Raw genomic sequence first — 20956 nt, forward strand, 5'->3', positions numbered from 1 at the left:
ATGAAGGTGCATCTGGACAGCATCAACCAATACCAGGCAACCATTCATTCAACCCATCAGGGCATGAATAGCAATGTGTCAGGAGGTGAGTGTGAGCATCCATTGGTCAGTGTGGAGATTGGGCCTGTTATACAGTGTGCCTCTATCATCCCCCAGGTACTGGACAGAACCACACAGAGTAAGTCTGCATCCCAAATGGCACCCTATCCCCTATATAGAGTACTGATTTTGACCAGGGCCCGATGGGTGCACTGTAGGACTGGATCTATTCTGCATCAAAAACTCAAGCCTGATCCTTGATCATGTGAGCCATGGACGTCTTCACATTCAGGATCCAGTCATCCAAGCAAATCCATTTCAACTCAATCACTTTTGATTTAAACAAAACTTTACATACAGTGCCTTGCGAAAGTATTCGGCCCCCTTGAACTTTGCGACCTTTTGCCACATTTCAGGCTTCAAACATAAAGATTTAAAACTGTATTTTTTTGTGAAGAATCAACAACAAGTGGGACACAATCATGAAGTGGAATGACATTTATTGGATATTTCAAACTTTTTTAACAAAAACTGAAAAATTGGGCGTGCAAAATTATTCAGCCCCCTTAAGTTAATACTTTGTAGCGCCACCTTTTGCTGCGATTACAGCTGTAAGTCACTTGGGGGTATGTCTCTATCAGTTTTGCACATCGAGAGACTGAAATATTTTCCCATTCCTCCTTGCAAAACAGCTCGAGCTCAGTGAGGTTGGATGGAGAGCATTTGTGAACAGCAGTTTTCAGTTCTTTCCACAGATTCTCGATTGGATTCAGGTCTGGACTTTGACTTGGCCATTCTAACACCTGGATATGTTTATTTTTGAACCATTCCATTGTAGATTTTGCTTTATGTTTTGGATCATTGTCTTGTTGGAAGACAAATCTCCGTCCCAGTCTCAGGTCTTTTGCAGACTCCATCAGGTTTTCTTCCAGAATGGTTCTGTATTTGGCTCCATCCATCTTCCCATCAATTTTAACCATCTTCCCTGTCCCTGCTGAAGAAAAGCAGGCCCAAACCATGATGTTGCCACCACCATGTTTGACAGTGGGTATGGTGTGTTCAGGGTGATGAGCTGTGTTCTTTTACGCCAAACATAACGTTTTGCATTGTTGCCAAAAAGTTCAATTTTGGTTTCATCTGACCAGAGCACCTTCTTCCACATGTTTGGTGTGTCTCCCAGGTGGCCTGTGGCAAACTTTAAACAACACTTTTTATGGATATCTTTAAGAAATGGCTTTCTTCTTGCCACTCTTCCATAAAGGCCAGATTTGTGCAATAAACGACTGATTGTTGTCCTATGGACAGAGTCCCCCACCTCAGCTGTAGATCTCTGCAGTTCATCCAGAGTGATCATGGGCCTCTTGGCTGCATCTCTGATCAGTCTTCTCCTTGTATGAGCTGAAAGTTTAGAGGGACGGCCAGGTCTTGGTAGATTTGCAGTGGTCTGATACTCCTTCCATTTCAATATTATCGCTTGCACAGTGCTCCTTGGGATGTTTAAAGCTTGTGAAATCTTTTTGTATCCAAATCCGGCTTTAAACATCTTCACAACAGTATCTCGTACCTGCCTGGTGTGTTCCTTGTTCTTCATGATGCTCTCTGCGCTTTTAACGGACCTCTGAGACTATCACAGTGCAGGTGCATTTATACGGAGACTTGATTACACACAGGTGGATTGTATTTATCATCATTAGTCATTTAGGTCAACATTGGATCATTCAGAGATCCTCACTGAACTTCTGGAGAGATTTTGCTGCACTGAAAGTAAAGGGGCTGAATAATTTTGCACGCCCAATTTTTCAGTTTTTGATTTGTTAAAAAAGTTTGAAATACCCAATAAATGTCGTTCCACTTCATGATTGTGTCCCACTTGTTGTTGATTCTTCACAAAAAAATACAGTTTTATATCTTTATGTTTGAAGCCTGAAATGTGGCAAAAGGTTGCAAAGTTCAAGGGGGCCGAATACTTTCGCAAGGCACTGTACATGTTTGTCCATGGAAGAAGAGGTCAGAAAGTGACTTTTTTGGACCATAAATGATATCAAACTCAACCGTTTATATTTTCCAGTGATGAAGACATGATGTCTCGTGGTATGTTGGGGTATGCAAAATGGGTCAACCTTGAGCATCTCTATCTTTTGAATGTTTTGGCATTCAGATCCATAAAGTCACTTTCTGAGCACTTTTACCATGGGCAAATATGTATGACTGCTTCAAAATGGGTGCTGTCAAGAAGTGATTGAATTCAAATGGGTTTACCCTTTATTCAAGTCAGCATTTGAGCAACCAAAGTCTTTTTGACAGGAGATTGGCCATAACTGACCAGCTGTGACGGTCATGCAAACTCCTGCATTGTGCCGACCAGAAGATAACTCGCTATCTGGTGCTCACCCTCAATCTGTCAGTCTTGGGAGATTTTCTTTGCCACTGTTGCCCTTTTCTTGTTCCTCTGAAAGGGAAGGTTGGGTCGTGGTCTTTTGTCTAGCCTCACATGATGAATGACTTTATAAAAAAGCAGCACCCAAATTGATTTGTATTGATTTGAATGATTCATTTGGAAGTCAGTCCCCCCAAGGGTCAAAGTGTTGACGAATTAGATGTTTATGGCTGATTAATCTATGGAGAAACAGAGGAGATGGAATAAGAGCTCCATGAGCAGGATTGGCCACGTTTAGCTCTCAGCCACCTAAAACGCAAGATTTTTTATAAGAGATGTGAATCTATTCACTCTTGTCTAATTAATGTTAGAAATCAGGTTTGGCTGTTTTGGCTGCAGGGGATGATCCCTCCATTCATTTATCAACTCAAACTGTCAGTCAATCAGATCCCTAAGAGAGGATAGCATATTGAATGGTGGCTAGCAAATCCTTCTGCTTGGGTCAATTATATATGTATAGTACATAATTTCTTTCATACAGTAACTCACCAGTCAAAATGTTATCGGTGAGTTCTGTAGCAAGCATGCAATTTTTTTTAAGGTGTAGTAGAGTTTGAAAGTTAAATAAAAAGCACATTACAATTCATCCAAAACTGATCTCTCCATTACTTTTCACAAGAGCATAATGTGAGAGTAGTCACTTTTTATCAAGGCTACTGTAAAAGCTTTATTTTTTATAATGCTCTATTTTTGACCATGCCTGGCATATGTTGTGTAGGCTGTTGGAGTTGGGTTTGGAAATTGCATAAGGAGCTTTAGCACCCAGAGACAAGTCTGCAGAGTCACAGTGTTGACTTCAGGATCTTTCCCTCTGTGTCTTTAGCAGAAGATGGGTATATTTGGTTGGTTGGACAGGACATTCATCAGGTAGCATACCATTGTTTGGGCTCTACTAGTTTAATAGTCTTTGCTTTCCAGCTTGGTAATTTATTTATTTTTACCTTTATAAGTGAGACAAGGTAAGTGAGACAAGGCTAGCCTAAGGCAATGTTTCAGAGTCCATTCTTGGTTAAAATCACATGGTTTCATTCACCAACAGACAGTTTTGAATAACTTGACTTTTCCCAAAATAGGACTTTTTTTGTTTTTTTTTATAACAGTCTTGGTCAGATTTAGGGACATTTGCTCAGCCAAGCACTCTTATTGGCTACCTCTCGGCAGCTTCTCTTCAGAATGACCGGCTATGTCCATCAAAACCTGCAAGCCTGGCCTTTCTCTCTCTTATCTCCCGTCCACACTCTCCTCAGTCTCCAGCCCAACAAATACTAATCTAACCCACTTTCACACACATAAGAAAGGGACAGGAAAGGGACAGGATACTTGCGTCATCCCCCTGCCCCTCTGCTTTATCTGCAAGGACACTTGTCTGGTGTGTGTGTGTGTGTGTGTGTGTGTGTGTGTGTGTGTGTGTGTGTGTGTGTGTGTGTGTGTGTGTGTGTGTGTGTGTGTGTGTGTGTGTGTGTGTGTGTGTGTGTGTGTGTGTGTGTGTGCCTCAATGATACTTCTTATTTATATAACCCAGGGGTTGGTGACAATGTAGTCGGTTGCTGTAGGTTTTCTCATAATGAGCTGTATTTGTAAAAGGAACCGGTGTGCATTCCCTGCTCGAATCCTACCGACTGAGCTCTCATTTGGTTTGGGGGAGCGTTCTTGTCGAGAAACATGTTAATAATGTGTTCACGAATCACGCTGTAGGATTCTCAGCCTCATTTAATTACTAGCCTCAACAACTCAGCATGATTTTGTCCCACATTATCATCCTCTGGGTGCTAGACCAGTTATGGAAATTAATTGCTGAACACCAACTCTGGAGTTCAATTTATATTCCCTGGTGTTAAACTGCTTTTTTGGTGTGTTTAATTTTTATTAAATGTTTTATTCACACAAATCTATAAAAAAAATCCGCTAAACGCAACATTATTTCTTAGCATTGTTATTATCTTGAGACAAATGTCAAATTCAAATGTAACTGTAATTGTATTGCATGAAAGTATATAACATTGGCACTCTCAAAAGTGCCCTTTTGAGTTTACTGTTTTGTTTATTCATATAATAATATATTTTGTTCTGTTTGGTCTTTCTATTATAATGATGATACGTTTTGTTTTTGTGAAACCAGATGTTTCATGGAATTGACTAAATCAATAGGCAGACATAACATTTCTCTCTCTGATACATAACAATTCAGCATTGTGTCTAGACATTGGAAAATAATGTTCATTTTCTACCTTGTTATTTTGTTGAGTCCTATCAAAGTGATAGTGAAGTGGAGCTCTCTATTTCTCACTCTCTCTGTCTGTCTCTCCTTATCGCTCTCTCTCTCTCTGTCAAGTCAAATCAAATCTAATTGTATTTGTCACATGTGCCGAATACAACAGATGTAGACCTTTGTCACGCCCTGGTCGAAGTATTTTGTGTTTGTCTTCATTTATTTGGTCAGGCCAGGGTGTGGCATGGATTTTTGTATGTGGTGTGTTTGTATTGGGATTGTAGCTTAGTGGGGTGTTCTAGTTAAGTCTATGGCTGTCTGAAGTGGTTCTCAATCAGAGGCAGGTGTTTATCGTTGTCTCTGATTAGGAACCATATTTAGGCAGCCATATTCTTTGAGTGTTTCGTGGGTGATTGTCCTTAGTGTCCCGATGTCCTTGTTTTGTGTTTATTGGCACCATTTTAGGCTGTTTCGGTTTTCGTTATGTTTATTGTTTTGTAGTGTTTGTATTTAGATTCGTGTTGCTTCAGTTTAATAAATATGGATCGTAATCTACACGCCGCATTTTGGTCCGACTCTTCAGCACACCTAGAAAACCGTAACAGAATCACCCACCACAACAGGACAAAGCGGCGTGTCAACAGGCAGGAGCAGCAGGAGAAGCAACAGCGGCAGCAGGAGATACAAAATAAGGATTTCTGGACTTGGGAGGAAATCCTAAACGGAGAAGGACCCTGGGCAAAGCCTGGAGAATATCGCCGCTCCAAGGAAGAACTGGAGGTGGCGAAAGCGGAGAGGCGCTGGAATCAGGAGAATCGACAGAGGCAGCAGCAGCAGCAGCAACAGCAGGAGAAGCAACAGAAGCAGCAGCAGCAGTGGGAGAGGCTGTATTACTTGGAGAAATGGACTTGGGAGGAGATCCTTGACGGAGAAGGACCCTGGGAACAGCCTGGAGAATATTGCCGCCCCAAGGAAGAACTGTAGGCGAAGAAAGCGGAGAGGCGCCGGTATGAAGAGGCAGCACGGCGACGCGGATGGAAGCCCGAGAGTCAGCCCCAAAAATGTATTGGGGGGGGGGGCCTCAGGGAGAGTGTGGCAGAGTCAGGAGTCAGACCTGAGCCAACTCCCCCTGTTTATCGTGAGGAGCCAAGGAGGAGACCAGAACCAGAGCCTGTGTTGTAGGTGAGCGAAGCAGAGACTGTGAAGGAGTTAATAGGGAAATTGGAGGAGAGAGAAATGAGGGAGTTGCTGTGTTGGTGCTTTAAGCATGGAATTCGCCCGACGGAGCGTGTCGGGGATTTGATGGCACCTGGGTCAGCGCTTCATACTCGTCCTGAGGTGCGTGTTAGTCGGCTGGTGAAGATTGTGCCAGCCTCACGCACCAGGCCTCCTGTGCACCTCCCTAGCCTTGCACGTCCTGTGCCAGCCCTGCTCTCAAGATCTCCAGTACGCCTTCACGGTCTAGCCCATCCTGTGCCACCTCCACCCACCAGTCCTCCGGTGGCAGCTCCCCGCACCAGGCTTCCTGTGCGTGTCCTCGGCCCAATACCACCAGTGCCAGCACCACGCATCAGGCCTACAGTGCGCCTCGCCTCTCCAGCGCTGCCAGAGCCTTCCTCCTCTCCTGCGCTGCCGGGGTCTCCCACCTGTTCAGCGCTGCCAGAGCCTTTCTCCTCTCCTGCGCTGTCGGAGTCTCCCGCCTGTTTAGCGCTGTCAGAGCCTTCCTCCTCTCCTGCGCTGCCGGAGTCTCCCGCCTGTCCAGCACTGCCAGAGCCTTTCTCCTCTACAGCGCTGCCGGAGTCTCCCGCCTGTCCAGCGCTGCCAGAGCTTTCTACCTCTACAGCGCTGCCTGAGTCTCCTGCCTGTTCAGCGCAGCCAGAGCTGCCAGTCAGCATGGAGCAGCCAGAGCTGCCAGTCAGCATGGAGCAGCCAGAGCTGTCGGTCTGCATGGAGCAGCCAGAGCTGTCGGTCTGCATGGAGCAGTCAGAGCTGTCGGTCTGCATGGAGCAGTCAGAGCTGTCGGTCTGCATGGAGCAGTCAGAGCTGTCGGTCTGCATGGAGCAGTCAGAGCTGTCGGTCTGCATGGAGCAGTCAGAGCTGTCGGTCTGCATGGAGCAGTCAGAGCTGTCGGTCTGCATGGAGCAGCCAGAGCTACCAGTATGCATGGAGCAGCTAGAGCTGTCAGTCTGCAAGGAGCTGTCAGTCTGCATGGAGCAGCCAGAGCTGCCGGTCTGCATGGAGCAGCCAGAGCTGTTAGTATGCATGGAGCAGCTAGAGCTGCCAGTCTGCAAGGAGCTGCCAGTCTGCAAGGAGCTGCCAGTCTGCAAGGAGCTGCCAGTCTGCAAGGAGCTGTCAGTCTGCAAGGAGCTGCCAGTCAGTATGGAGCAGCCAGAGCCGTCAGTCAGTATGGAGCAGCCAGAGCCGTCAGTCAGCATGGAGCAGCCAGAGCCGTCAGTCAGCATGGAGCAGCCAGAGCCGTCAGTCAGTATGGAGCAGCCAGAGCCGCCAGTCAGCATGGAGCAGCCAGAGCCGCCAGTCAGCATGGAGCAGCCAGAGCCGCCAGTCAGCATGGAGCAGCCAGAGCCACCAGTCAGCATGGAGCAGCCAGAGCCGCCAGTCAGCATTGAGCAGCCAGATCTGTCAGTCTGCCAGGATCCGCCAGTCAGCCAGACTCTTCCAGATCCGCCAGTCAGCCAGACTCTTCCAGATCCGCCAGTCAGCCAGACTCTTCCAGATCCGCCAGTCAGCCAGACTCTTCCAGATCCGCCAGTCAGCCAGACTCTTCCAGATCCGCCAGTCAGCCAGACTCTTCCAGATCCGCCAGTCAGCCAGACTCTTCCAGATCCGCCAGTTAGCCAGGATCTGCCAGAACCGCCAGCCAGCCAGGATCTGCCAGATCCAACTACCTGCCTGAGCTTCCTCTCAGTGCTGGACTTCCTCTCAGTGCTGGACTTCCTCTCAGTGCTGGGCTTCCTCTCAGTGCCGGGCTTCCTCTCAGTGCCGGGCTTCCTCTCAGTGCCGGGCTTCCTCTCAGTGCCGGGCTTCCTCTCAGTGCCGGGCTTCCTCTCAGTGCCGGGCTTCCTCTCAGTCCCGGGCTTCCTCTCAGTCCCGAGCTTCCTCTCAGTCCCGAGCTACCCCTCAGTCCCGAGCTACCCCTCAGTCCCGAGCTGCCCCTCAGTCCCGAGCTGCCCCTCAGTCCCGAGCTGCCCCTCAGTCCAGTGGGGTTCTGGGTGAGGACTACTAGGCCATGGTCGGCGGCGAGGGTGGACTATCCAAGGACGCGAGGAGGAGGGACTAAGACTTTGATAGAGTGGGGTCCACGTCCCACGCCGAAGCCGCCACCATGGACAGACGCCCACCCGGACCCTCCCCTATAGTTTTTGGTGTGCGTCCGGGAGTCCGCACCTTGGGGGGGGGAGGTTCTGTCACGCCCTGGTCGAAGTATTTTGTGTTTGTCTTCATTTATTTGGTCAGGCCAGGGTGTGGCATGGGTTTTTGTATGTGGTGTGTTTGTATTGGGATTGTAGCTTAGTGGGGTGTTCTAGTTAAGTCTATGGCTGATTAGGAACCATATTTAGGCAGCCATATTCTTTGAGTGTTTCGTGGGTGATTGTCCTTAGTGTCCTGATGTCCTTGTTCTGTGTTTATTGGCACCATTTTAGGCTGTTTCGGTTTTCGTTACGTTTATTGTTTTGTAGTGTTTGTATTTAGATTCGTGTTGCTTCAGTTTAATAAACATGGATCGTAATCTACACGCCGCATTTTGGTCCGACTCTTCATCACACCTAGAAAACCGTAACAACCTTACAGTGAAATGCTTACTTACAAGCACTTAACCAACAATGCAGTTTTAATATTTGTAAAATTGTTATATACACACAGTGGGGCAAAAAAGTATTTAGTCAGCCACCAATTGTGCAAGTTCTCCCACTTAAAAAGATTAGAGAGGCCTGTAATTTTCATCATAGGTACACTTCAACTATGACAGACAAAATGAGAAGAAAAAAATCCAGAAAATCACATTGTAGGATTTTGAACGAATTTATTTGCAAATTATGGTGGAAAATAAGTATTTGGTCACCTACAAACAAGCACGATTTCTGGCTTTCACAGACCTGTAACTGGCTCCTCTGTCCCCCACTCGTTACCTGTATTAATGGCACCTGTTTGAACTTGTTATCATTACAAATGTCATCCATTACAAATGTCATATGTATATATACAGTATTGTAACAATGTACAAATGGTTAAAGTACACAAGGGAAAATAAATAAGCATAAATATGGGTTGTATTTACAATGGTGTTTGTTCTTCACTGGATGCTCTTTTCTTGTGGCAACAGGTCACAAATCTTGCTGCTGTGATGGCACACTGGAATTTCACCCAGTAGATATGGGAGATTCTCAAAATTGGGTATGTTTTCGATTTCTTTGTGGATCTGTGTAATCTGAGGGAAATATGTGTGCACATAGGCCGCCATGACTCTCAAGAGAAGACAGGCTTTCTCAATAGCAAGGCTATGCTCACTGAGTCTGTACATCGTCTTTTTGTTTTCTCATGATTTGGTTGGGTCTAATTGTGTGGCTGTCCTGGGGCTCTGTGGGGTCTGTTTGTGAACAGAGCCCCAGGACCAGCTTGCTTACGGGACTCTTCTCCAGGTTCATCTCTCTGTAGGTTCATCTCCAGGTTAATCTCTCTCTCTCTCTCTCACACACACTATCCCTAGCTATTACTAGCTAACAGGGAAGCATGGAGTGTGACTGGGCCAAGCTAGAACAGCTTGTGAAGATGCTGCAGTAGTTCGGAATCCACACACTTTTTGAGGATCTGAGTACCCATGCCAAATCTTTTCAGTCTCCCTAGGGGCAATAGGCATTGTCGTGCCCTCTCTGTCTCTCTGTCTCTGTCTCTCTCTTTCACTCACTCTCTCTCTCTTTCACTCACTCTCTCTCTTTCACTCTCTCTCTTTCACTCTCTCTCTTTCTCTCTGTGTCTGCCTCTCTCTTTCTCTAGCTATTACTAGCTAACAGGGATGCATGGAGTGTGACTGTGCCAAGCTAAAACAGCTTGTGAAGTTGCTGCAGCAGTTCAGAATCCACACCGACCAACTTCAAACTGACAGCCAGTCGCTGTCTGATGTGGTGCTGTGTCTTCTCAACCTTGAGGCAAACTTGAAGTCAACTACTGTTGCAAAACAGTTGGCACAGGTCCTCCTGAAGTCACTGCGTGAGCACTTCTTATGCATACTGAATCCTTTGCAGCCAACTTCGATCCAATCCCTGCAGCAGCTTGTCTGATGGATCCAAGTGTGTCTCTGGCACTTCGCTCAACTGAGATGGAGCCCCTGATGAGGGAATCAAAGTATTTTGTACTTCAGCAAATTAGAGTACAGCCATGGAGCAGCAGGACCCCAGGAAGTGCTTCAGAAATATAGCTTCCTCGCTTTGAAGATTGTGTCTGAAGTCACTGTCAGGCCAGAGGGTCAACCTGGCAGGGCATTAAGTGCCCCGTGCTGCGGAAATACCTAGAAGAAGTAAATGGGGGCATGTTTACAGAGTCCCCTCACCAGTTTTGGCAGGCAAGGATGGCTGTTTGTCCAAAGCTGTGCACTGTGGTACTGGATCTGGTTTCTGCCATGCATCCCAAGTGTTCATGGAGAAACAGAAAGGCAACCTCTCTGGAACGAGAAGATAAACCAGAAAATGAGGAAGTGTTGTATTGCTTATGTTTTTGCTGTTGTTGCAGCTGTTTTTATTAACCCTATTTGAAGGGGTTAGTCAGTGATACATGTTTAATATTATGTAACCGATGTGAAATGGCTAGCTAGTCAGCGGCGGTGTGCGCTAATAGCTTTTCAATCGGTGACTTCACTCACTCTGAGACCTGAAGTAGTTGTTCCCCTTGCTCTGCAAGGGCCACGGCTTTTGTGGCGCGATGGGTAACGATGCTTCGTGGGTGTCAGTTGTCTGTGTGTGCAGTGTCCCTGGTTCGAGCCCTGGTCAGGGCGAAGGGACGGACGAAAGCTAAACTGTTACAATTACATAAACATAACATGCCAAATGTGTCATGACTTCATTTGTTGTTTTTTCCTCTCTTTCTGTCAGATAAAGGTACTGTAAAGGCACTTGATTCTTCTTACATCTACTACTGAAGTAAAAAACATGGGCAAGAGAGTTTTATATTTATTGCATCAGTCACATTAGGGATTATTTATAATTTAAACCGAACCAAACCTACAGCATGTCCGTTGTATGGAGTCCTCTAGTGCCCTAAAGCCTGTGTTAGCATGGGCAGCACCATTGAGGACTTTTTCCATTTTGATTTAGTCAACTTTATTGGCTGATCTCTCCTGATGACCCAGTTGGCATGACCTGATGACCCGGTTGGGGTCGTGACAGCAGGGGTCATCAGGAGGCATCAGCCAATGAATTTTACTTGTGAAGAAGAAAATTGACGATTTGAAGATGGAGATGGCCTCAATGGCGCTGCCCTTGCTCTCACAGACACAAACATGACAGAGATATAGATATGTTATGTCTATCCAAGTCTATGGTCCTGGCCTATCACCTTACAGCCAGCCCACTAGTGGCAAGAAGTGAACAAACTATAGGCCTACAACACAAAAATGTCTCCGAGCCTCCCACATATTGGCTACTTTCTGTCCCTAACACTACAACTAAAACTGAAACTAAATAATATAAAAACGAAATAGAAATGTTTTTATCAAACTGAAACCAAATAAGTCTGAAAACTAACTGAAACTAAACTGATATTTTGTAATAACCTTGCTTTGTTTACAATAGGGCTATTTTGATGTTTTTCATTTGGCAACAGTTCAGTAATAGCCCCTTTTAAATAGGGGATTGTTGGAAGTAGGTAGGCCTATACCTCAAGGGTTGTGGTGAGTTTCCACATGGCAATCCCAGTAATTGCTTGTCTGTAAATATCCTCACACTGAAGAAGTGTGCCTTTCTTTCCTCCATACTATACTGTACACAGGGTCACCAGGGCTGCAGCTTAGGGAAAATGTTGCCTGCAATTTTTCTGATGCACTTAACCTAAATGTCAGTTTATGTGGAGGCTGCGCTGCACAGTTGGGAGGAGCTATAGGATGGAGGCTATACTATAACAGTAAAACATATTTATTTTGTTTTGTCATCCTTTGTAGCTCAGTTGGTAGAGCATGGATTTTGTAATGACAGGGTAGTGGGTTTGATTCCCAGGACCACCCATACATAAAATAACTTGAGTCTACAAAACATTAAGAACAACTTTCTAACATTGAGTTGCACCTCCTACCTTTTTTTGTTCTCAGAACAGCCTCAATTTGTCAGTGCATGTACTCTATAAGATGTCAAAAGCATTCAACAGGGATGCTGGCCCATGTTGACGCCAATGCTTCCCACCCACAGTTGTGTCAAGTTGGCTGGATGTCCTTTGGGTGATGGACCATTTTTTATACACACTGGAAACTGTTGTGCGTGAAAAACCCAGCAGTGTTACAGTTCTTGACCCAAACCAGTGTTTTCTTGCCCATTCGCCCTCTGAATGGCACCCACAAAAATACTTCTTTAACTCTTCGCACACCCCTTTATCTATACTGATTTTAGTGGATTTAACAAGTGACATCAATAAGGGATCATAGCTTTCAAATGGTCAGTGTACGTCATGGAAAGAGCAGGTGTCCTTGATGTTTTGTACACTCAGTGTATATGCAGATCTGCTTAAAGACAAAGACAGATCTGCTTAAAGACATTGGCAATGAGACCTTTTATCTACTTCCTGTTACTTTCCCACCTGACAAACTCAAAATATTGCTCACAACAAAGGGAACTAACAAAGCAAAAAATCTGACAATGAAAACAAAACAGAAAGGGGTTCAAAAGGAGTTCTGAAAGACACCCACCATGGATGCCCACTAGGTTTGCCTCCGAAAAGACAAACTAAAAGAAAAATCCACAATTTAGGATCGAGAGTAAAAGAATATGGAGCAAAACAAACACTTCCGACTACTGAGATGGACAAGCCAGCACAGATATACCACATACTTACTAACGAGGTGACACCAATTGGTGTGCCCTGTGTGCTAACATGCTAACAAAACCAAAACTGATAACATTCCCCAGAGTCAGATGAACTCGTGGATACCATTGTTGTGTCTCTGCGTGCAGTTTGAAGGAAGTTGCTAACAAGTGTTAGCGCAATTGCTAACTAACGTTAGCGCAATGACTGGACATCTATGGTAACTGTTAGCATGCTATCAGATACCCATAAACTTACAGTCATTGCACTGATGCTAGTTAGCATTGGCTTGCAAAACTACATCTAACTCCCTTACTTCCTGGACACAGAAACATAAAAATGGTATCCATAGGGGGTGGCAGGTAGCCTAATGGTTAGCGTGTTGGTCCAGTAACCGAACAGTTGGAAGATCAAATCCCCAAGCTGACAATGTAAAAATATGTTGTTCTGTTCCCGAACAAGGCAGTTTACCCACTGTTCCTAGGCTGTCATTTTAAATAAGAATTTGTTCTTAACTGATTTGCCTAGTTAAATAAAAAAAGTTACTCTGAGGAAGTAAAGGGCCTCAATTCCAAAGTATCCCTTTAATGACATACATTATATATAATATTGTTATACCCTTTACTTGACAATGCAATGGGAAAATAATGTTTCTGTGCTCTTGTCTTGCCTTTTGATGGGTTGTGTTTTCCTCAACAGAACCACTATAACCAGCTGGATAATGTATATTTCTTTTTCAGACAGGTAGCCCATTTCCTGTGTATTGTCAGCCCTAATCATGTGGTCATTGCAGATGAAGGGATGATCCCATACCGATTTAATTTTCATCCAATAATAAATTAGTTAACTGGCCGATCCCTCATAAATATAATCTCTGTGGGTAAATCCCAGGTGCAAAGGATTGAGTGGGGAGAATGATAAAGTGGCCAATGTGTGAGGCGGCTGAGGCCTATAAATAGCCGAAGAGGCTGCTGGGGTAATTGCTTAAAGATTATTTAAGAGGAGCCATCTTGCTGCCACTTGACTCCTGATGAGACACCGCAAATCGTCCCAGTCAAGGGTGATTAGTTGTTATTTTTGAACTTTTTATCGCACATCATCCACCAAGACATAGAGAATTAGTGTAAGAACTGGGAAGTTGGGGTGGCAGGTTGCCTAGTGCTTAGAGCATTGGGTCAATAAGCTAAAGGTTGATTGATGAAATCCCTGAGCTGACAAAGTACAAATCTGTCATTCTACCCCTGACCAAGGTAGTTAACCCACTGTTCCTAGGCTGTCATTGTAAATAAGAATTTGTTCTTAACTGACTTGCCTGGTTAAATAAATAAAAAAGAATGAATGTTCTCTATTGCTTACATACAGTCAGGTCCCAAGTTATTGACACCCTTCATAAAATGAGAAAAAAGAAAGAATACAAGTAATGAGCTATATTGCACAAAAACATGGGAAATTATATATGATATACTAATACAATTTTAAAAATACATATATTATGTTTAACAAGTACTACTTTTTTCTCTCAAAAAGATAGGGGTCAAAATGATTGACACCCCTGTTTTCAACACCTTTCAATAGCTCACCTTGTGAGGATAACAGCACTGAGCCTTTTTCTAAAATGTTTATGAGATTGGAGAACACATTGGGAGGGATCGTAGACCATTCCTCCATACAGAATCTTTCCAGATCCTTGATATCCTTTGTCTGTGCTTATGGACTGCCCTCTTCAATTCAAACTACAAGTTTTCAATTAGTCCAGAGACAAATTTTTCCTTTTTTTTATTGCGTACAATACAGCTCAGTATTTATATTATTTATTTTCTACAGTCTTTTCTGCTCATCTTTATCAAGAGTGCCAATAATGTTGGACCTGACTGTTTACCTGGCATGTTGTGTTTGAGACTGCAGCTCTCAGAATTAAGGGGTTGGGGAGAGTGGGAGTGGAAATGTTGAATGGCAAGGATTCTTTTGAGACCAGGTTGTATATGAGGGCACTTGACAAGGAGAACAAACCCTGGGGCTTTGGTTTCTCTCTGTGTCTCTGCTACAAAGAAAGGTTTAATTAGATGTATGAGTACCTGAAAAAGCTCTACTGGTCTGGTCTCACTGCATGTTCTTTCAGCCAGAGCAGTGCAGCAGATACATTAAATGTGGTAGTTTCCCCCATTTTACAGACAGTAAGATCCAATTGTACTGCATCATGCCTTTATGTCCAGTCATTTTTCACAAAATACATTTGTTCTTTTTTATACATAAGTTTCAACAATTTTATGATGAATAAAAACTGCAAGTACAATATCATGAACACAGTAGGCTTACTCTCTGACATCTATTGATTTAAAAATACACACGCTAGATTAAATTACTGTATGAACACTGAATACCACCTATTACCATCTCTTGGCTTTGGGTTTTGCATTCGGCTGAGATGTCAAAGGTGTGAGATGTGTAGTAATTGTACAAGCTTGCATTGCTCTCACATCAATATTTGATTTGAAGTCTGTGTGTGTGCCTAGGAGACCAATTAACGTACATCTCAATAAACTGCTGGTACTTAAAAATGTATTACAGCAATACAACTCTGTATTACAGAAAAAAAACACTAAACATAAATACACTCAAAGGGCAAAATTGTTCTGATGGTTTTTGTTTAGGCTTTTGAGCACCGGCGGCGGGAGGTGATACTTAGAAGCACTTAGCCTTATCACTTATTGAAGGTACATTAAACTTCATAGTGGGTTAGTCACCCAACCACCCACTCAGATCATTTCAATATCCCAAAAGATAATCAGGGTGTAAGTAAGCCACAGAATTTTGAGTGACTGTGAAATTCCAACTTTTTATTTTCGAGTATACAGGGATTACCAGTTGTCCTAAATTCTCTCCACCAAGAGGATGCACATATATCACTCCAGTGTAAATTGCTAAATTGTAATTACTTCACCACTATTGGCCTATTTATTGCCTTACCTCCTTACTTCATTTGCACACACTGTATACAGGTTTTTCTATTGTGTTATTGACTGTATGCTTGTTTATCCCATGTGTAACTCTGTGTTGTTGTTGTTGCTTTGCATTATCTTGGCCAGGTCGCAGTTGTAAATGATAACTTGTTCTCAACTGTTCAACCTGGTTAAATAAAGTGAAATAAAAAAATACATGTGCTGACTGGACTGTTTTGGGAAAATGTGTCTTCCAAATCCAGGCTTGAGTCCCAAATGGCACCCTATTCCCTATGTAGTACACTAGTGCACTATGCAGAGAATGGGGTACCATTTGGGACACCGCCCAGATCCTGTGCCACATCAGCAGGCTCAGCACACTCCCTTATGATGAACAGAGCTTATTAAACCACCATCAGACCAAGATTCAGCGTTAAAGCTCCACCCTTTGTGCTACTTGCTTTATCTCTGCCTCAGGAAAAAAAATCTTAATTTAAAATCTCACTTCTGAGATTATGGTCAAACAATAATTTGAGATATTATTTGTTCAACTAGGTTTATAGAAAAATTGTCTGGTTATGAGTGTGGCTTTGCTCCTTGGTCAAATGTATTGTGGGACTGTTTCTGGATAAGACTGTAATTAGCTCATTTGCAAGTCAAACAGTGAGCACTTGCACTCTGCATCTGTGTGTGTACGAGAGGGACATAGAGAGAGAGAGAGAGAGAGAGAGAGAGAGAGAGAGAGAGAGAGAGAGAGAGAGAGAGAGAGAGAGAGAGAGATGAAGGCTTGTATTATTCAGGATTCAAGTTGAATTGTGCCAGAGCATGACACCTGAATTAGCACCATTTTAGGACTCTGCCCTGTAGGTGAGCACAGACTTGGCAAAACAAATAGCTCATTTGACCTACCCCCTCCCCTTTCTTTCTTCTCTTCCACCTCCATCCCTTCTTCCATCCCTCCATTGCCTCCTCCAGATCTCTCCTTCAGCTTCCTGCTCCTGGGGTTCGTGGCCTGTGGCCTGGCCCTGCTGGGCGTCATCGTCTTTGCCTCCTGGAAGCTGTGCTGGCTGCCCTGGCGCACCAAGGACCTCTCCTCCAGTGCCACCACCCTTGCCCCCGCCGCCGCCCCCCCCTCCTCTGCCTCTGACAGACCCTACGACAGAGCCTTCTCAGCACATGCCCACAGGCCTACACTTGTACGCACACACACGCACGTGCACGCCATGGCATCTGACAAGCTGAATCCTTCGGATCCGGCGAGTTTCCTGGAGGCTGCGGTGAAGATCAGCCACACGTCACCTAACATCCCTGCCGAGGTGCAGCTGTCCATGAAAGACCACTTCCTACGCCGCACGCGCATGGCCAGGCAGACCACCGAGCCTGCCTCCTCCAATAGGTCAGGCTCCGGGAGGAAGTTGCCCTTAAACACAAACCTAGTCTGTGTCCCAAACAGTACCCTATTCCTTACATAGTGCACTACTTTTGACTTGGGTCCTTTTCAAAACTAGTACAATATACTGTACAGGTAATAGGGTGCCATTTAGGAGGCATCCCTAGTATCAGCTTATTAGTATATCCTTCCCAAATCCTAACCATTTGGGTGGAGTAACACAAAACTGACCTAATATCCGTGTCTATAGGCATCCTACTTAAATAGGTTAGACAGGGCTCCTCTGAGGTCCAGTTTATGCCCAGGCCATGTTTTAGTATTGAGGTAATAGTATGTGATGTTGTCAGGAAGTGGCTATTTATAGTGTATCATAGTGGTACAGAGATATGATTCATTACGCATCATATCCACCTCTGTAATATCTCCGTTTGTGACCTTTAAGATGAGATAGATAAAAAAAGTAATGAGGTTGTCAGTTGAATGCCCCTACTGCCGTGTCGCTCCTATTGCGCTAAATGAAGAAAAAACAAAATCATCTAATATCAGAAAGAAAAAGTGATTCCATTTACTCTAAATTGGAATCTGACATTATTCTGAAGGGATGCGAGGGCACAGATTTCCCAGGCATGCCATATGGTACTAGCATTATTTCACTGCTTGAGTGTGTAAATTATCCATGACAATGATTCAACTGGCAAAAATGTCTCCATGTCTCCAGGCACAGCTCCTTTAAGAAGCACCTCCCCCGTCAAATTCACCATGTCACCAGCCTTGACCGAGGCAGCGACTTCCCCTATGCAGAGGACCAACCCACCAGCCTGGCCAGTTTGGGTCGCATTCAGCCAGAGCTCTACAAACAGAGCCCCCTGGAGGCCGACGAGTCCTCCAAGATCTGTGGCAAGATCAACTTCTCCCTCAAGTACGACTATGAGTCCGAGGCTCTCCTCGTCAACATCCTCAAGGCCTTCGACCTGCCTGCCAAAGACTTATGCGGCAGCTCCGACCCCTACGTCAAAATCTACCTCCTGCCTGACCGCAAGCGCAAGTTCCAGACCCGCGTCCATCGCAAGACGCTCAACCCGATGTTTGACGAGTCCTTCCAGTTCACAGTGCCCTACGAGGAGCTGGGCAGCAGGAAGCTGCACCTGAGCATCTTTGACTTTGACCGCTTCTCCAGCCACGACATGATCGGCGAGGTCATCCTAGAGAACCTGTTTGAGGTGTCGGACCTCTCTCGCGAGACGGCCATCTGGAAGGACATTCAGTACGCCACCTCTGTAAGTCAATCAATTATCAATTATCCAATCAAATGTTTTTGATAAAGCCCTTTTTACATCAGACATTGTACATAGACTGCAATATTAGTGGCATTGTAATGTGTGATAACTGTTTCCTTCTGTTCTGATGTGTTTTGTCTGTGGCCTTGAACACAGGAGAGTGTAGACCTGGGGGAGATCATGTTCTCTCTCTGTTACCTGCCGACCGCAGGCCGACTCACCATGACCATCATCAAGTGCAGGAACCTCAAGGCCATGGACATCACAGGATACTCAGGTATAGTTGAGTCAGTGGGTTCACTTTAAAAGGTTTTGTGCTTGTTTTACCTTAAACACGGTTGTTCACACTTGTTCTATGCATTGATTTGGCCATCTCTATGGTAAAATAGTGTAGGCCTATGCTAAATTACAAGACAAAAATGTAATCTGATTTGGTATCATATATCTGGTTTCGTAACACAAGAGCCATACTTAGCTAATTTACATATCACATAATGTAGCTAGAGTCAGGTCAGCTTGATACTTTAAGTAGCTAAGCACTTTTAGTTTTAAGGAAATCAAATCATATTTTTTCTTGTTTATTGGCAGACCCTTATGTCAAAGTCTCCCTGGAGAGTGATGGACGGCGCTTAAAAAAGAGGAAAACCACCATCAAGAGGAACACTTTGAACCCCACCTATAACGAAGCTATCATCTTCGACATCCCCCCTGAGAACATGGACCAAGTCAGCCTGCATATATCCGTCATGGACTATGACTTGTATGCCATTATCATAATATATATATACTTGTTTGTATTGCCATATCAATTGTTATATTTGCCCTTATTATTATCAAGAATAATTAGTCATGGTATGTTTGTGTTAGACCTGGGCTCAAATACATGTCTTTGAGTATTTATGATTTTGAAATACTTTTTCTGTGTATTTCAGTATTTTCAAATACGCAGCCCAAAACAAGTACCTTTATTTGAGTATTTGAACGGTTATTTGTAAAAACCAAATAGTCTTCCAAATTGAAATACTATTTTCAAATGCCTGGGTTAAATATGGGAATGTATTTGAGTCCGTATATATTCATATTTTTATTGTATTTCCAAATGCATTCCAATATTCAACTACTTTGCTTTCAAATAAAGGTTATCTGAATACTTACTACAGAATGTAGGTGAAAGTAATTTTGATATTGGAAATAGTGTTTGAACCTAGGTCTGGTTTGTTTATGCTACAACCATGAGATTCCAACTAATACTGTCGGTTCTGCTAATAGTAGAAGAGAAAATGTGAAGTTACATGCCAGATGTGACTGAAGTGTTAATGGGTGCATTTTGCCTTTTTTCTACACAGGGTGGGACACAATGAGATCATAGGTGTGAACAGAGTCGGCAGTCATGCAGAGGGACTGGGTCGAGACCACTGGAACGAGATGTTGGCCTATCCCCGCAAGCCCATCGCTCACTGGCACCCTCTACTGGAGGCCACCGAGTCTCAGAAAGAGGTAGGTCGGTTACTCTGTTTCCCTGATAGCTGCTTTATTAAGTAAGGTATAACTTGCAATGACTGTGATGTGGTTGTCTTACCTACCTTAGTTGGATGCACTGACTGTGTGTCGCTTTGGATAAGAGAATCTGCCAAATGATCAAAATGTAAATGTATGTACACGGAACAAAAATATCAATGCAACATGTAGAGCGTTGGTCCCATGTTTCATGATCTCAAATAAAAGATCCCAGAAATGTTCCATACGCATAAAAAGCTTATTTCTCTCAAATGTTGTACACAAATTTGTTTACATCCCTGTTGGTGAGCATTTTTCTTTTGTCAAGATAATCCATCCACCTGACAGGTGTGGCATATCAAGAAGTTGATTAAACAGCATGATCATTACACAGGTGAATCTTGTGCATGGGGACAATAAAAGGCTACTCTAGAATGTGCAGTTTTGTCACAACACAATGCCACAAGTTTTGAGGGAGCGTGCAATTGGCATGCTGACTGCAGGAATGTCCACCAGAGCTGTTGCCAGAGAATTTTATGTTCGTTTCTCTACCATAAGCCGCCTCCAACGTCATTTTAGATCATTTTCCTGTACCTCCAAAAGGCTTCACAACCGGAGACCACGTGTATGGCGTAGTGTGAGTGAGCGGTTGTGAACAGAGTGCCCCATGGTGGCAGTGGGATTATGGTATGGACAATGAACACAATGGCAATTTGAATGCACAGAGATACCGTGATGAGGTCCTAAGGCCCATTGGAGTGCCATTTATCCACCTCCATCAACTCATGTTTCATCATGATCATGTACGGCCCCATATTGCAAATTATGTACACAATTCCTGAAAATGTCCCCGTTCATCCATGGCCTGTATACTCACCAGACATGTCACCCATTGAGCATGTGTGGGATGCTCTGGATTGACGTGTACGACAGCATGTTCCAGTTCCCACCAAAATATGCAACAACTTCGCACAGCCATTGAAGAGGAGTGGGACAACATTCCACAGGCCACAATCAACAGCCTGATCAACTCTACGGGAAGCAGTTGTGTTGCGCTGCATGAGGCAAAATGATGGTCACACCAGATACTGACTGGTTTTCTGATCCACGCCCCAACCTGGTATCTGTGACCACCTGACTGTATTT

At 44.3% G+C, this 20956-nt stretch overlaps 1 protein-coding gene across 1 annotated transcript in view; it reads left to right on the forward strand.

Annotated features, from left to right (window-relative positions):
- Positions 1-20956, forward strand: part of LOC135541539 (synaptotagmin-6-like) — a 23664-nt gene continuing 2708 nt past the window's right edge. The window contains exons 1-6 of the mRNA XM_064967844.1: positions 1-178; positions 16514-17042; positions 17755-18313; positions 18470-18590; positions 18902-19073; positions 19660-19810. Coding sequence (XP_064823916.1) covers positions 1-178; positions 16514-17042; positions 17755-18313; positions 18470-18590; positions 18902-19073; positions 19660-19810 — 1710 coding nt within the window. The remainder of the gene's footprint in view (positions 179-16513; positions 17043-17754; positions 18314-18469; positions 18591-18901; positions 19074-19659; positions 19811-20956) is intronic.

This window comes from Oncorhynchus masou, chromosome 6, assembly GCF_036934945.1.
Source record: "Oncorhynchus masou masou isolate Uvic2021 chromosome 6, UVic_Omas_1.1, whole genome shotgun sequence".
NCBI classification, from domain to species: domain Eukaryota; kingdom Metazoa; phylum Chordata; class Actinopteri; order Salmoniformes; family Salmonidae; genus Oncorhynchus; species Oncorhynchus masou.